This window comes from Heloderma suspectum, chromosome 10 (assembly GCF_057233095.1).
Source record: "Heloderma suspectum isolate Gila_16-S chromosome 10, 16-S_ref, whole genome shotgun sequence".
Classification (NCBI taxonomy): Eukaryota; Metazoa; Chordata; class Lepidosauria; order Squamata; family Helodermatidae; genus Heloderma; species Heloderma suspectum.
Window position 1 is genome coordinate 35,682,698 of NC_139467.1, and position 17,562 is coordinate 35,700,259.

General features: G+C 47.0%; 1 protein-coding gene across 1 annotated transcript; it reads left to right on the plus strand.

The window, feature by feature from the left end:
* The first annotated feature begins 10,769 nt into the window (after nucleotides 1-10,769).
* LOC146338123 (kelch-like protein 31) lies at nucleotides 10,770-15,387 on the plus strand. The gene is made up of 2 exons (XM_084815952.1): nucleotides 10,770-12,113; nucleotides 14,109-15,387. Exons 1-2 carry the CDS (start codon nucleotides 10,924-10,926, stop codon nucleotides 14,839-14,841), a joined length of 1,923 nt encoding a protein of 640 aa, XP_084672078.1. The 5' UTR covers nucleotides 10,770-10,923; the 3' UTR covers nucleotides 14,842-15,387.
* Nucleotides 15,388-17,562: the final 2,175 nt, after the last annotated feature.

Here is a 17,562-nt window from a genome sequence, read left to right on the forward strand (position 1 = left end):
CTTCCCTCCTTCCGAACCGCGGAGCCTCGCTCGCTTCCCTTTTCGCGCCGCCATGCTTGTTCCGGGCAAAAAGAAAAAAACGGCGGCGAAAAGGGCGCCAACGCGCCGTTCGCTTCGACAGGTCGGCTCCGCCATCTTGGGAGCTGGCATAGGCTTCGCTACCGTGGAAGGTAGAGAGGGACAAAAGTCGCCATCTCGGATCAGGGCAAGGTAAAAAAAAACAAAACAAAACAAAAAAAAAACAGCTGAAGGAAGAATAGGTTGGACCTTCCCCATCTTGGGTAAGGGCAAGAAGTTTCCTTGCTGAGGTGAGGCCGCCATTTTGAGTGTTGGCAAGAACGTGCTATCCTTTGAAGAGCGACCATAGATGGTTTGTTCCCCACAGAAGTGTTGGTGCTTTTTCACTGGGTTTTATTTTTATTTATTGGGGGGGGGGGAGCGTGAAATTCAAGAATTCCAGTTTTACTGAGCTCAAAGGAGGGACGTACTAAAAGCATCCTTGCGGTGGTCAAAAAACCATTTCTCTTGTTAACCACCATATGATGGACTGCGCATTAAGCATGGCCACAATTTAACGTAGGTTGAAATGGAACTTCTTTTGATTGGTCTTACACACTTTAACAAAAGCAGGAAAACAGGTCACTTAGCAAGAGTTAAAAGACTGTCGCCACTGCTTATTACAGTGCTTTAAAAAAAAGAAAAGCAAAAAAAAAGCAAAATGCATGACAACCTCTAGGCAGTTATTTCAGTTTCACACAGATATTGAGTCCAGTTCTACTCAAGGATCAGGTCATACGGTCAATTTTATCTCTGTGCGTTGTGCTCCGGGTTCCGATGGATGCTCCCATATGGACACCGCTTAGCACTAACAATCGAGAGATATTGTGCAGCTGTTCCATATTTTCCTCTTGAACCGATTTATTTTGTGGAAAGAAAAAAGATGGACGAATCGATGGAAAAACATGGGAGGGTTACAAGCTGAAGATGTCATCTGGAACCTCCCATAAAATTCCATGAATGAGGCAAGGCAATTGCATGATAAAAGCCTTGCCGGAAAGCACCCCAAGATACTTCTACACAGGAAATGTCTTACATAACCCAGGGATCTACATGGATGCAGCCACTGAGAATGGCACTACCTTTTTCTAGCCACCCCACCACAATTGTGAGAAGCCCCACCAGGAAGCGTATCAATGGAGAGTTCAGTAACAACAGTTCATATCAGCCATTTTTCCCATCAGAGTCTGTTTTTGGGGACACTCCAGCGCGGACTTCCTCAATCTGGTGGCTTCCAGATATATTGGACTTTTTTGTTGTTGTTTATTCGTTCAGTCGCTTCCGACTCTTCGTGACTTCATGGACTAGCCTGCGCCAGAGCTTCCTGTCAGCCGTCGCCACGCCCAGCGCCCCCAAGGCCGAGTCCGTCACCTCCAGAATGTCATCCATCCATTTTGCCCTTGGTCGGCCCCTCTTCCTTTTGCCTTCCACTTCCCCTTGCATCAGCATCTTCTCCAGGGTGTCCTGTCTTCTCATGATGTGGCCAAAGTACTTCAGTTTTGCCTTTAATATTGTTGCAGATAGTCTGACCCCCGATATGGCTGCTACAATATCATTCCCTCAAGTGAGCAGTCTGGCTTTATTTCCTGGAGTATGGACTGGTTTGATCTTCTTGCAGTCCAAGGCACTCTCAGAATTAATTCTAGTCCAACAATTCTGGAGGCAACTAGGTTGGGAAAGGCTGGGCTAAACAATGTTGGGGGAAGAAGAATCCATCCTAGGCCCACTCACAGTTCTGCAGCCTGCCTCATTCTAGGAGCTCAGTGGAGGCAACTGTATTATAGGCATTAATCAAAAGTCGCTATTACCTGCAAGCCCACAGACTACATGAGATGGATATTATGGTGCACTGGAAGCAGCCACATCATGCCTGTCCACATGATTCCTCTTATGTGGCCAGAGTGGCATGGGACTGGATCACATGGAAGTAACATATGATTAAGATAAAACAACAGAGAGTCTAATGGCACCTTAAAGACAAGCACATTTATTATGGCATAAGCTTTGAGTCCACTTCATTAGATGCATCTGACGGTTAAAGAGCCTACATAAGAGTGCAGTTCTCTCTTCAGTTGAATGTGTGGAGGTTGGAAGCAGGGAGAGCAGAAGCGATTCCAGCCACCACCACTCCTGCAAAGCACACTGCTTACATCGTTCTGTGGACAGATTTGTACTGGTAACTCTCAGGCATTTGACAGCATATGATCCTGGTCCTGGGTGTTTTAAACTGTTGAGTGTTTTAAATGGTTTTGTAAATGGTTTTTATATTATGTTTTATATTGTGATTTAAAGTTTTGCTCTTTTGTAAACCACCCAGAGAGCTCTGACTATTGGGCAATATAGAAGAGGAGGAGGAGGAGGAAACTAGGCTTAGGGTTTATGCAGAGCTCTTCTGATTCTGTTCCTCCTGCTATTAAGCTCCAACACAGCAATAACCGTTTATAGGATTTCTCTCCAATAAGAGCTCTTGGAAGCTCAAAAGATGTCCTACTCTTGGAAGTCAAAGATGGAGCAGACCTGTGTGTGTGCACGTGTGCAAATGGATTATATAAAAGCTGAATGCTTCACCTTCAGCAGTATTATCTCCCTGTAGCCTCCAAGCACTTTTCTGGCTTCTGGTATGGAAGTTCTCCTGAGGAGAAAAATACACAGGAAGGAGAGACTGCAGGGAATTAAACTGCAGGCAGAGAGGATCAAAGCCCTGACCCATGTGCTGTTTTAGCACTAAATATAGGAACATCCCCCTCCCCCTTTTCTATGTGATTGGGAAGATCTGAGTCTAAACGTAAGGATACTATCCATTTTTACCATCTCAGGATTCCACCACCTCATTCTGTTGCATGTGTAGATCAGGCCATAGTCACTGTCACGACAGCTTGGTGAAGGAAGCCAGTGTTAATCTTATTCCCATATTGCAGATAGAAGGGAGGGGGCAAAGTGACCAGTGGCTTGCCTAAGGCCACCTAGGGAATGTATGACCAGGATGAATTCTTAACTGGGAACTTGCTCAGCTCACACTCTTTACATTCCATCACTCAGTCCAGCTGTAAATGTGCCCTGTGGATTCAAGTCCATGCAGATTCTGGCCGCCTCTATGTTCTGGCAGCAGAAGGATGCATTTGGCTGGCATAGCTCGTCTCCCTTTCTGGACCTGCCAGGCATCTTCTTGCGTCACTCCCATCAAGCCGGGTGTAATCAGCGATATGATAAGGCTGGTCAGCTGGCCAGGCTGAATTGGGAAAAGGGGAGGAGTGACAGAATAGCTAGCTGCTGCATTTTGAACTTCTGCCTGGGCTTCCAGTGTCTTTTCGCTTGCACAGCATATAGGCATTGGTTACTCTGCCCTCCAGTGGATCAACCTCTGGATACGAAGGTAGGGATCAAAAAGCAGCTTCTGTTTTGAACCGGCTTGTAAAAGGCACCAGCTGCCCTTTCCAACTTTCGTATTTGCAGATGGGTTTACAGGTCACTTGAGCTGTTAAAAGTTGGGCACAGACCAAACAAAGCGAGTCCTACTTACAAAAGGGACACCGATTGTGAGTAACTAGAATTGGGGTGGTGGGGGAGGAGACAAGCAGCGGAAGGTTTAGATTTCTAGGCTCAAACCTAAGTGTTTTCATTATTACAAACAATGACAACAAAAACCCAGATACAACACAAATTATTTAGGAAAAGTCATAGCTCCCCCCACTCCAAAAAACAGGGTCCAAAATGGCAAGAGTAGGATTTAGGTAATCCGGGAGTGGGCAGAAGTTAAGATAGTGCTCTAGTGATGGACTCCTGACTAATTTCTGGTGAACCGCCACATGCCAGCTGGTTTCTAGTTCTTGACTTGATTCAGCAAACCAATTTTCCTGTTTAGACTTCACCCACTCGGTATTGCTTAATGCTGATTACTTGTGCTTTAACTGTTAAGGGGTCTTGAGTATGGACTCTTTCTAGGTTTCACTCTGGTTGTATTTTTATTCTGTAGTTGTAATCTATTATATTTTATATTGTATTTTTCTGTTGTATTTTTGTGGTTTTAATTTTGTAAACTGCCCAGAGAGCATCAGCTTTTGGGTGGTATAAAAATTAAAGCATATGGGCATGAGGATTTCTACACCCCACCCCACACACAAAAAATAAGTAGACCCTGCAAGACGGGTTAGCCCACCCTTCATCTAATCTACCTCAGGGGGTTAAAATTTGTCAACAGAAGAAAGATGTCAAGAACAAAAAGGGGAGGAGGTGTATAGATATATAGCTCTAAGAATATACTAAGATATTTAGCATGCACAGAATAAAGATCTAGATTATAAAAGTTGTGGTGCAATAGATTTAATTGTATGTATATAAATGATGTTTGATCTACACAGTAGCTGGTGTGCATTACATTCTGATATTGATAGGGAATTATACTATCTGGGCTGTAAGATGGGCTGGATCCAGACTAATAGCACAGGGTGATACATATCTACCTCTGAGTTCAGTGGGGCTTTCTCCCAGGTAACTGGTAAGTTTGCAGTCATATAACCGCTTACCTGGGATTAAGCTACACTGAAATTCAGTGGGATTTACCTTTGAGTAGACATGGACAGGACTGCAGCCTTAGTTGGTCACACTTATGTCCCATTGAAATCAATGAAACTTGAGGGCACAATCCTATGCATGTTGAGACAGAGAAAAGGCCTGCAACTCCCAGCATTCCCCAGCCAGCGAGGTGTAGGCCTTTTCTCTGTCTCAACATGCATAGGATTGAATCATAGAATCATAGAATAGTAGAGTTGGAAAGGGCCTACAAGGCCATTGAGTCCAACCCCCTGCTCAGTGCAGGAATCCAAGTCAGTGCATCCCTGACAGATGGCTGTCCAGCCTCGTCTTCGGTGGGACCCAAGCGCCAATGCATTAGTCTGGAGATCTAGCCCTCTGTTATGCTGTTGTATAATTCAAGTGTGCATATGTTTTCAGAACGGGACATGTTCAGTTTGATTTTGCAGTTATTTGGGCAAAAACATGGACAGAGATTTGGAAAAGAGAGGTGGAGTGCACAGGAAATGGGGCCAGGGAACTTTGTTCCATAAAAGCATTTCCACTTAAGCACAAATCAGCGTGCATCTTCACAGTAATGCCAACTGCGCAATGGTTGAATTGTATGTCAGGCTGTGCCCCATAGGTTAGCCCACAATCAAGCTCATAGTTGTAATTATATATTACTATATCCTATCAGCCTTCCGTGACCTGGTGCCCTCCAGATGTGCTGCACTACAACTCCCATGAGCCTGCCCAAACATTAAAATCAGCATCAGAGGCCCCACTCTCTGGCCCACTGGCAAGAGCCATTAGGCTGGTGGGTACTTGGGGTACGGCCTTCTCAGTGGTGGCCCCACACCATCGGAAATCCCTCTCTAGGGAGATACATATGGACTCATCACTCCTAGCTTTTTTATTTAAAAAAAACCCTGAAACATATTTCAACCTACATTTGCTGCTTAAAGCATCATTTCCTGCTGTGCTTGCGTGTTTAATTGTAATGGCAAGTTTGTGATTTATAATATTGTAAGCTGCCATGTGGGGGTTAAACATCTTTTAAGGGTACAATCCTATGCATGTTTAGACAGAAAAAAAGTCCTACAGCTCCCAGCATTCCCCAGCCAGGAATTTTTCTGTCTAAACATGCATAGGATTGCACCCAAAATAAGTAAATTTATTATATTATAGCATTTTCCAAACTTTTGTTACCCGCGGCACAGTTTATTTTTTGGTTTCTGTTGGAGGCACACTTCTCGCTGTCTGTCACACGAACACTATATATTGCAAGAACGTAAGAAGAGCTTTGCTGGATCAGCCTGAAGGCCCATCAAGTCCAGTATCTGGCTTCCTACAGTGGCCACCTGGATGCCCCAGTGGGGAGCCATGAAGCAGGAGATTCCCTGTCATCTTTCCCACCCACCCCAAGCAACAGTTACTCATTCAGAGGTAGACTGTTTCTGGACATAGAGGCTCCATTTAGCTAGCTAAGAGTTAAGATCTTTTCTCCTCCATGAATTTAAATTAAGCCTTTTATATAAAATTAATCAGAAGAGCCCTGCTGGGCCAAGCCAAAGTCCAACTTTCCCCAATTTGGTGCCCTCCAGATGTTGTGGACTTCAGCTCCCCACATTCCTGACCATTGGCCATGCTGGCTGGAGATGATGGGATCTGAAGTCCAAAACTTCTGGAGTGCACTAGGTTAGGCAACACTGCTCTAGTGCAGCATCCTGCTTCCTACAGATGCCTCTAGAGATCTGTGATCAGAGGCTATGTCCAGGAATCACAGCTCGCCCTTGATCACCACCGTTTAGAGGAATGATGCTACCCATACACTGCCAAAGCAAGCGGGGCGGGCAGGGATCAATGTTGCACAGGGCTGCCCCACTCAACAGGCATGGTGTGGTGGACGCAAAAGAACATATGAGCTGTGCTGGATCAGACCCAGGGTCCATCTAATGCAGCATTCTGTTCGCACAGTGGCCAACCAGCTGCCCACAAGACACCCACAAGCAAGGCATGCTGGTTGGCCACTGTGTGAACAATCCCAGGCACACTTACCTGAAAGGAAGTCCCACTGGACTCAATGGGATTAACTTCTGAGGAGGCAGATGGGATTGCAGTCTGTCTTTTTCAAGACACAGTGCATTCCTTTGCATACCTTACTCCCAGGTAAGTTTGTATGGAATTGCAGCCTCGGGCCCTTCTTGCAGCATGGTTTGAGAATCACAGCATTTAAATTTTAATTTACTTACTGGAATTAAATTAAATAGAAATTATAGGGCACTTTTTGGCTCCATGCAGGGCTCTAAAAGCAGGTCACAAACAAACAATCAATTTGTAAAACAAACAAACCACTAAGGGTGCAATCCCATGAATGTTTAGACAGAAAGAAGCCCTACAACTCCGAGCATGCTGGCTGGGAATTGCTGGGAACTGTAGGAGTTTTTTCTGTCTAAACATGCATGGGATTGTGTCCTTACCTACTAAAAAAAACAGCAGCAGCATGAATAAAACTCTGAACATCCAGCATGAAAAACATTTCTAGACAAGACTATTATAACCATCATCCAGAAGGCTGGGAGGAAAGGGGCTAAACTGGCCTGGGGGGGGGGGAGTGGACTTCCAGAGCCCAGGTGCCACCATCAAGAAGGCCCTGTCCCATGTACTCACCAATTGCACTTCAGATGGTGTCAGGATATGGAGCACAGCCCCTGCCCCCAGAAGGTCTTAACAGGCAGGAGGGAGCAGGTCATCTTTCTGATATCCCACACCCAAACTGAGCACTTTGGGAGTCAATGCAGCTTAAATAGCAGTGGGGTAACATGCTCTGAATAATGAGCTTTTGGCAGCAGCATTTGAACTTGCTGCAGTTTCCAAATCCAAACAGTCTCCAACAGCAGCACCACACAGAGCAACAGTCCAACCTGGATGTATCTGAAGCAGGCGTGATACCAGCCAGATCTGCCTCCTCCAGGGAGGGATGCAGCTGGCACACCACCCAAGGCATCACAAACACAATCGTGGCCACAGCTGCAATCTGTCCCTCCAGGAACAGGGCTGGCTCCAGAAGCACTGATCTTTCAGAGGGAGCGCTGCCTGCCCCATTCAGAGAAACACACACACACCTGCTAATATCTGAGGACCAAGCCCTTGTTAAAGGCACAGGTACAGAGGCCAGTAAAAAAAGTTGGCAACCTTAGCCTGGAATGAATGGTGTTGCGGTGATGCTACTTCTCGTCCTTTGCCTCATGCCTGGCCTGTTCTAAGAATTGCTGATTGCTTAACCCTCCCGAAATTTGATCTCTATGGCCAGCTTGGAGGGATGCAAGGCAGAGGCACTTTGGCTATTTCTGGCAGGTTTGTCACCCGGCCGCTCGGGTCTCCTGCTCCTTCCCTCCCTCCATGCAGCAAAGGGAAGGCAGACAGAAACAGCTGAGGAACAGCTGGGCCCCCCCATTAGGGATATGTCCACATGCAGAGGGTCAGGATCCGTAGGCATGCTTAGCTGGATGCAGTGTGTGCAGGTCAGGAACTCCACCCGTGGCAGGCCACTCCCGCTCAAGCCTGTGTGTAGGGAGTGTGGGGCTGAAAAAGAATTATTACAGGATATTCAGACTTTTCCCTGTTTGCATGTGGGTATCAAGGAAGGTACGTTTGGGGGAGCATGCAGGGCCAGCCTTAGGGGTGGGAGAGCTGGGTGGTCACCCAGGACTCCAAGCTGAGGGCAGCATTGAGCTGAGAGGGGCTCCGAGCTGAGCTCAGTGGCTGTGTTTTGAATGTACTGTCAGCAGTGAGCTGGGGTGGCAAAAAGCAAGCATCTCTCACCTTTCTTCCAAGGTTCTACAGGTTGGTGGGGTCCTAACTACAAAAATGATCTTCCTTCATTTAGCTTGAAAGTATGTTTCTTTATCAGCGGGACACAGCTTTACCTTTTGGCAATGCTACTGAGCACTTTGAATGCTGTAAACACTATAAGCACTGTATCAATCATCATAAAGCCATAAACTTTAAGAGATCAGCTGGATACCTTTTCATATATACACACACACACACACACACACATATATATATATATATAATCTTTATTATTTTTAAAGGGAAAAATAATGGATATTCTAAAATAAAGAATGCCTACCAAAAGATAGGAACTGCTACAAAACAAAAATTATTATAAGTAAAACCTGTGATAGTTCTGCAGTGTTGCATAGCGCGCTGCCACTGCTCAGAATGTGGCTTTTCAAACTTTGGCTTGTGCGAACTGTAGAGTTTGTGGCTGAGAGATCAGGGTTTTGAGCAATGTCATTTTCGATGGACATCACACCTGCACCAGGCCACATACATCCTCCAGGTGGCCCTGCAAAAATGACTGTGTGTGGGGGGGGGGGGGGAACCAGAAGCACTCCTCGCCTAGGGATCTATTTATCCTAGAGCCAGCCCTGTGGCCATGCGTCCTTTTACAGAGACAGTCCTCTATTTGAAAGGCTACCAAGGAGACCATCCCCTATTTGAAGGCCTCCTCTATTTGATGGGCTGTCCTGTCAAAGTCTGGTATAAAAATAAAGACCCCTAAGAACTGTTGTCCATCACCAGTTAACACCCGAACAAGCAGGCACACGGGTGGTCACCTGGTACTATGGTGAGATGGGACTGTATTTCTATTTAAATTATAATTATTTCTAAATGTGCATCTATTGAGATAAATTAGCACGTGAAAATTTTATGAAAATTGCCACCTTCTTTTCTCTTCTTTTTTGGTGATGCATTTCCTCTTTTTTGGTGATTCCTAAGTGGCCACCCTACCTGGACAAGAAGTTAGTTACCTGACTTGTCCAGACACACAGCCTTTGCTTCAGGTTACATGCAACAGTCTGAACCACATCCTCATTTCTCCCAAGGTGGATTTTGCAAAACGGATTCTGTAACGGTTGAGTAGTATAGTAATAGGTAAGAATACGAGAAAGTCTCTGCTTCAAATCTCACCACAGCTACAACAGCCACTCTGTTGCCCCACCCCCCAGCCTACCGTACAGGTTGTTGGTAAGGATTATTAAGATGTTACCTTTAAAGCTCTGCATAGGCTTCAAAACCATTGCCTTAGACAAAACAAAAGCAGCCCCAGGTTTTGCTGTTGGGGCTGGCTTAGGTCCAGATCCAGTGACCATCACGGGTGATGGTAGATCTTTCCAGAGATTTCTGTGGGCTCTAGCTTTTCACTTCCAAATTCCTTCAGCCATTTTGTGTAGGATGGCTCTGTCTGAAGGACTGCCTGTACCCACACGAGCTTGCCCATGCATTGTGATCAATATCCTGGCCTTGTTCTCAGGCTCATCATTAAGAGACGTTAGACTGATGGTGTCAGGGTGGACACTGAGCCCATAGAATCCCAGAGTAGTTCTGATTCTGAGGAAGAGGAGTCGCTCCTGGGAGAGGAGCGCGCTCCTCGTTCCCAGGGCCAACAGCTGACGGAGATTCCTCCCACCAGCATTTCTAGCTTAGATAGCAGTCCTGGGAGTGACGGAGCGCGGGAAGCAGATTTGATGGATGCACGTCGCTCACGCAGTGGCGCCAAATGGAGGGCACGGAAAGGTGTAGTGCCCGGTTGGCGCGCAAACAACGGTTGCGCCCAGAGGATCCAAGGGAAAAGGGGAGGGACTCTCCCTAGCCCTTAAGTTCAGGGTCTGCCAGTGATTCCCTTTCAAACGGGGACCAACTATTCCAACTTAGGGCATAGGTACTCTGCTGCTCATATCTAGTTGCTAACAGTAGAGTTGTTAAGTTGTAAAAGAGGAATAAAGCTTTGAAAAGAATCCCTTTGTCTGTGTCTGGACTTGGCTACTGGATTAGACTGAGAGAGGCCTCCAAGGAGCCCTTGACAGATGGGTTCTAGGGGCTGGGCCTTCTCAGCAGTGGCCCCGCATTTGTGGAATTAACTCCCCCTCCAAGGTTTGTGCACCTCGATTATTATATTAAAAAAAAAAACCTTGAAGATTTTAAACATTTCAGTCTGTGGTTTATTGATTGGTGTCCTGGGCTACTATCCAATATTAGTTCTACTAAGACTAACTGAAGTCCCATAACTAAGTTTATTATTTGTTTCAAGTTGAGTCCCATTCATTTCAGTGGGTCTGCTCTAAGTAGGACTAAGATTGGATGCTACCACTGATTCATTTTAATTTTTTAGTACTGTTTGTTTTAGAAGTGTTTGTGGATATATTTTAAGATTGGTCATTTTATATTTGTATTACTATACTAGTGTTTTATGTATTATTTGTACATGGCCTTGTAATACCTACAGTATTCCTTGACAAAGCCCCTCCCTTCTTAATATGCCCTTACAGGCAATACTTTGCCCCAATGGCACCCAAGAAAAAAACACCAAAGAAGAGCAAACTCGTGAAAGTAGAGTCCTCCATGAATGCCACGATAGTAGAGGACCCTTCTTTTGACATCGACCATCACCACCACCTGGACAGCTTGTTTGAAAATGGTTCCGATGGATTTCTCTGCACTGCCACAGAAGTCACCAATCCAAGCCACGGAACCAGCATTCTGGAGGAGATGAGGTGCATGCATCAGGAGCATTTCCTTTGTGATCTCACCATTGCCACCAAAACAAAACCCTTTAGTGTTCACAAGCTGGTCATGTCTTCATGCAGTGAGTATTTCAGAAGCCTGCTGAAAAGAAATCCCAGCCTCCAACAAGTGGACCTCAAAGATGTCTCCTCCTTGGGCCTGGCCACCATAATTTCCTATGCCTACACAGGAAAGCTGAGTCTCTCCCTGTATACCATTGGGAGCACCATTTCCACAGCCAGCCATCTGCAGATGTATGCTCTACTCAACATGTGCACCGAGTTCCTCATCCAGGAGATGAATGTGGAAAACTGGATGTACATTGCCAACATGGCAGACACGTACAATCTCAACCAGACGAAAGATGCAGCCAGGAAATTCATCCGGGAACATTTCCTCGAGTTCTCCAATACTGAACAGTTCATGAAACTCACCTTCGACCAGCTCAACGAACTGTTGATGGATGACAACCTTCGATTCCCCAGTGAGGTGCTGGTCTTCCAGATTGCCATGAAATGGCTCGAGTTTGACCCCAAGCGAATCAAGCACGCTGCTGACCTTCTGAACAATGTTCGGTTTGGCACTATCCCAGCTCAAGACTTAATCAACTATGTCCAACCTGTGCCATGTATGATGCAGAACCCAGAATGCCACAGGCTTCTGGTAGATGCCATGAATTATCACTTGCTTCCTTATCAGCAAAATGATCTCCAGTCCAGAAGGACTAAGATTCGAGGAAGCCATAAAGTCTTGCTCATGGTTGGTGGGCGCCCGTGTTCAACTGAGAAAGCTCTTAGCAAAGACATACGCTACAGAGATCAAGAAGGAAACTGGAATAAGTTAACAGAGATGCCGGCCAAATGTTTTAACCAATGTGTTGTGGTGATGGATGGATTTCTCTACGTGGCAGGAGGAGAAGATCAAAATGATGCCCGGAACCAGGCAAAACATGCAATTAACAATCTGTGCAGGTAATGGAAATACAAACAAGACTTTAAGGACAGGTATTTAGGGAAGATATGCAACATATAAACATATGAAACTGCAATACGTTTAGTTATATTTGTATACCGCTTTTAAGGGGAAAACCCTCACCTTCCCAGGGCGGCTTCCAGCACTTCATATAACCAGGATAAAACCCCTGAGCTTCTGCAGTTACTGCACAGTCCAGGAGAACTCCTCAAACGGTGTCCTTGGTCCATCAGGGGGAGTGCACCCCATCTAAGACCAGTTGTAAACCTCCATCCAGAATAGTATCTTTCCCTACCCACAGCACCTCTGTCTTGTCTGGATTAAGCCCAGGACTGCCAACTCTGATGGGCAGTAGCTGTACAGTAGCGCTCCTCAACCTGGTTTCCTCCAGATGTTTTGGACTACAGCTCCCATTGACCATGCTGGCTCATGGACCATGCAGTCCAAAACATCTAGAGCTGTGACAGGTTGAGGGAGGTCTGCTGTACAGGGTGTCCAAGCTGGGCTCTTTTCAAGGCCTGCCACCAGAAATCCTTGAACTGGATATGCTGGGGACCAAGCCTAGGGCCTTCTGCATGGAAAATATGTGCTCTACCATGGAGCTGTGGCCCCTCCCAAACTGTTCCTGCACTGCACCAGTTGAGCACATGAAGCTGCCTTATGCTCAAAGGGAGCTGTCGGAGTTGTAGTCCAACACATCTGGAAGGTGCCAGGTCGGGGAAGGCTGACTTAGGCTAAATGAATGAATGTTCCATCACTATTATTTCTTACATTTCTATACTGCCCCATAGCTGAAACGCTCCGGGTGGTTTACAAAAATTAAAAACCATTAACATACATTATACAGAGCGTAGAACCATTTACATAAAAGCATATAAACAGACAGCACATACACAGACAACATATATCTAAGCAATTTTAACGATCAAGCATAAGACAAATTCAGGACGTGATTAACAACTCATCATATGCTGCCAAATGCCTGAGAGAAAGGACTTAACCTGGTGCTAGAAAGATAACAATGTTGGCACTAGGTGGGCCTCATCGGGGAGATCATTCCAGAATTGGGGGTCCACCACCGAGAACGCCCTCTCCCTTGTTGCCTGCTGCCTACTACTCTGACTGGCAATGGCTCTTTAGGGTCTCAGGCAGAGCTTTTTTTAACAGGGTCTGAGCCTGGGAGCTTGCTTCTCACATACGTGTGCTCTGTTACTGAGTTATGGACTTTTTGAAGTAAAGCAGACATCATCAGATGGCAGGCTGGTTGGCGGGGGGATCCACAAAACACCAGTCTGGGGGAGAAGGGTTGGATTGATGAGAGTCCGTGCTATATATATTTAGAAGCAAACCGAGTGAAAATAGAAACCAATATCCAAAGTTGCAACTCGGTTTTTAGGCAACAAGCAAGCATGGGTTGGAGTGAGCGAAGAGCTTGGAAAGGCAAGATGGATCGGTGAAGGCATTTATTTCTAGAAAGTATCTCCTCTCTTCAACACAGAAGCCTCCTAATGCTGTCGCAAAAGTGTGAGTCCTTTTGTGTGAGGCAAACATATTAAGAGACCATTTTCTGAGCCAAAAAACACAAACACAAGGATCTGAAACAGGCACTTCAGATTATTTTGAGACCAAGGCTCTTCTTCAGGGGCACTGATTAAACGAAGAAACCTTTGTAGCAACAGTTACAAATGGCTTCTTTTGTCTAATCCTGCCTTCCCAATCTGGTGCCCCCCCGGGAATGATGGGACTTGTGGTCCTACATACCCAGAGGGCACCAGGTTGGAGAAGGCTGGTCTAATTTGTCCCCTGGCAAGAAGTGACTAGCCCAAAATACACTGGGCTCAAGAAAACACGCCTTTGGAGTACCTTTAAGGTTTGTTCGTTCTTCTGTTTCTGCATCGTTCCCTTTCAGCGAAGCAGCACAGGGGAAACTGCGTGCTTCATCTAAGCCCCACAATACAGTTAAACCCTCAATGACATCTGCGTTTCCTCCGCAGGTACGACCCCCGTTTCAGCACTTGGCTGCACCTGGCCAGCATGTCACAGCGAAGAACTCACTTCAGCCTCAGCGCCTTCAACGGGCACCTCTATGCCGTCGGGGGACGCAATGCCAAGGGGACGCTGGCCTCTCTCGAGTGCTACGTCCCTTCCACCAACAGCTGGCAAGCCAAAGCCGACATGGAGCTGCCACGCTGCTGCCACGCCAGCGTGGCCATTGGCGGCAAGATCCTGGTGACCGGCGGCTACGTGAACAACGCCTACTCCCGCACCGTTTGCAACTACGACCCTGCCACGGACTCTTGGCGAGACTGCGCTTGGCTGAGCAGTCCTCGAGGCTGGCACTGCGCTGCCGCCTTAGCAGATCGTGCCTATGTCCTGGGGGGCAGCCAGCTGGGCCCCCGAGGGGAGCGGGTGGATGTCGTCTCTGTGGAGTGCTACAGCCCTTCCACAAACCAGTGGAGCTACATGGCCCCGCTGCCCGCTGGCTTGAGCATGGCTGGGGTGGCAACCCTCAGCGGGCAAATCCTGCTGGTAGGCGGGTGGAATGAAAGCGGAAAGAAATACCAGAAGAGTATCCAGGCCTATAACCCTGACCTGAATGACTGGACCGAGGAAGGGGAACTTTCTGAAGGCACTGTGGGAGTGTCGTGCTGCACCATCGCCCTCCCGCACTCCAGCACCAGGGAGTCCAGGGCTAGCTCCGTTGCCTCAGCAACTGTCAGCATTTGAGGGCGGGAGGATGGCTGGGTGCAACGGAAGAAAGCATCCACAACTTGCCTCAGGTGGCACGTTGCGGAGGGTCACGAGAAAGGTGCAGCACTTTTCCTAAAAAACTCAATTTGCCTGGGTCTTGCCAACTTCCAGGAGATAAAGCATTCTAGCTGTATACAGTTACCGCTGTTCTACGACAACTTTACCTCAAAGAAGATGTTCACAGGCCTTCTCACAGCTCCTTCTGCTTCACAGGAACTACCTTTGGTTGAACATGTGCAGAGAGGTTTACTTGAATCATACATTTGACCCACTTCATGTCTGGTCCTTCATACAGACCCCGGAAATGTCTTCAGGCTGAAATAGCTCCCTGCCTCCACACCCAAATATTGCCACAACTTTTGAAGGATGTTTCTGACCTTCAAGGCGTACCTTGAATGAATTACTTTACCGGAGTATAGGGTTCCTCAAGTCTAAATTAAATACAAGTACACTGTAAAGCTTTGTTGTGTTATCTGTATGGAGATGTGAAATTCTAAAATAAATGACAGCCAGTTCACACAGAATGCTAAGCCATCGGGAATCCTGCCTTACCGTGTACACGACCCATTCACTCCTTCTTAGCTCCTCCAAGTGGTATGAGCGGCTAAAACAACCAGAATGGGTTCCTGGCTTGCTGCATCCTTTACAAGCCAGGATTTTAAACCAAGCTTTGTTCTTGGTTTATGAATCCTGATTTATTTGGGAGCAACAAGCCAGAATCCCCAGTTTGGATGGCACACTAACCCAGCCTTCCCAACCTGGTGCCCTCCAGATGTTTGGGACTAACTCCCTTCAACCCCACCCACTGACTATGCTGGCTGGGGCTGATGGGAGTTGGAGTCCAAAACCTCTGGAGAGCACCAGGTTGGGGACAGCTGTGCGAAACAAACTACTTTTTTGTTTAGCTGCTCTCACTATCAGGAGGAACCCAGCAGGAACAAACAGGCTGCATGTACCAATTCAGTATGTGAATGCAGTATGTTCTGTAGACCAGTAATACTTTGAAACAGGAAACCATTTCAAATACAGTATAATTGCAGGAACATATTTAGAACATTGTGACTTTGAGTGCTTTTAAGCTCATTTGTCCTTCAGGACTGAGTGCATTAATTTACATTGTATTATCACAAAGTTCTCCATTGCTATCTTTTTCCACAGTTCTCCAAGCCCTTGGAGACTTCACTGTGTATGCTGGCCGAACAGTTTCTTCCTAGAAAGAGGAATTGCTGTCTCTAACCAGCCTTCCCCAATCTGCTACCCTCCAGATGTGTGGGACTGCAATTCCCAACCAGCATGGAGGGCACCAAGTTAAGGAAGGCAGGATTAAACAGTTCCAGGAAGGGAAAGACACGCCCTACTCTGGGAAAGATCTCTCAAACACACATCAGCAACAGGGGCAAATGCTTCTTACTGAAGCAAAGCACGCACTGTATTTCCCCCTTTGCCTCTGGTTTAGGGGAGGGCAACCTCGAGCCCACAGAGGTTGCCCATGAGAACCGTGGAGGCTTGGGCTCTCTCCGGAAGCCCTCACCTTCCGAAGCCCAGGCTCTACCAGGGGGGCTTTGTGAAGAAGCAGGGAGAGGAGTCCTCTGCTCACAATGGGATTGCCTGGGGCGCTGCACACCCTCCCAACAGTGAGCTATGCGCAGAGGAACTCCTTGGTTATCCCTGATCTGTCACTGGAGATAACCAGGGTTTGGGGGGAACAGTGACCCCACCTCCCAATGGGAGGTGTGCAGCAGGCAAAGCAGCTTCGCTGCACACAGGCCTTCTCCAATGGGAGGAGACCTGCGCACAGGGATGCCAGTTCCTGACACACCTTTCAGGGGCCAAATGACATCAGGGGCATGGCCATACTGCCCCACATGACATCCTTCAGACTACGAGAGCTGGGTGGGTATCACCTGTCCCCCATCATTTTAGGGGAAACGGGTGCTATCAAGGCCCCGTACAGAACAAGACAAGTCAGGACAACACGCAATGTTCCCATCAGTGACAATGGTCCTGTGGGCGATGCAAATTGCCATTTTCCTTGGTGCCCACATCAATACGACGCCAGTGCCCTGGCTAACAATGCATGCTAGGAATAGTGCCACCTGCATCATCACTTAAGGGAAATTAGTAGCATCAAACTAGCAAGGGACCAGCAATGTGCCATATGCTAGAGGGACTAGCAGGGGAAAGCCGAGCAATTACTGGCTTATTAATCAAGCCTGCAGAGACTCTCAGACACTTGGAAGAAGAGCCTCAGTAACAGGCAACATCTCATTTTCCCTGTCCTTGGGATGTGACAAATCTTAATGCTTCACATTGCTGGGGATCTTGAAGACAAGACTCCCCACTTGCCTATCCCCCTGTAGAATGCCATTCCCCCACCAGCCTTAGTATCTTAGGCATACTTAGCTGATGCAGAGAAAGGCAGACAGCTGACGGGACTGAGGGTGACGTCTTTCTTTAGCCACAAGTCTGCATCCATGTCTTGCCAACTGGAACACATGCACCACACACATTCCTACTAGCTCAACATTTGAAATTCCATTGCCAAGGTATTAAAATGACACTTTGCTTCCCAACACAGATGAGCTTCCCAAGCCTCTTCAACCCAGGCTGTAATACAGCAGAGAACCATGTGACCCAATTTAAGTCATCACCCGTTTTACATTTATCATTTCTCCTTCACTCCAAGTCTCAAGGAAG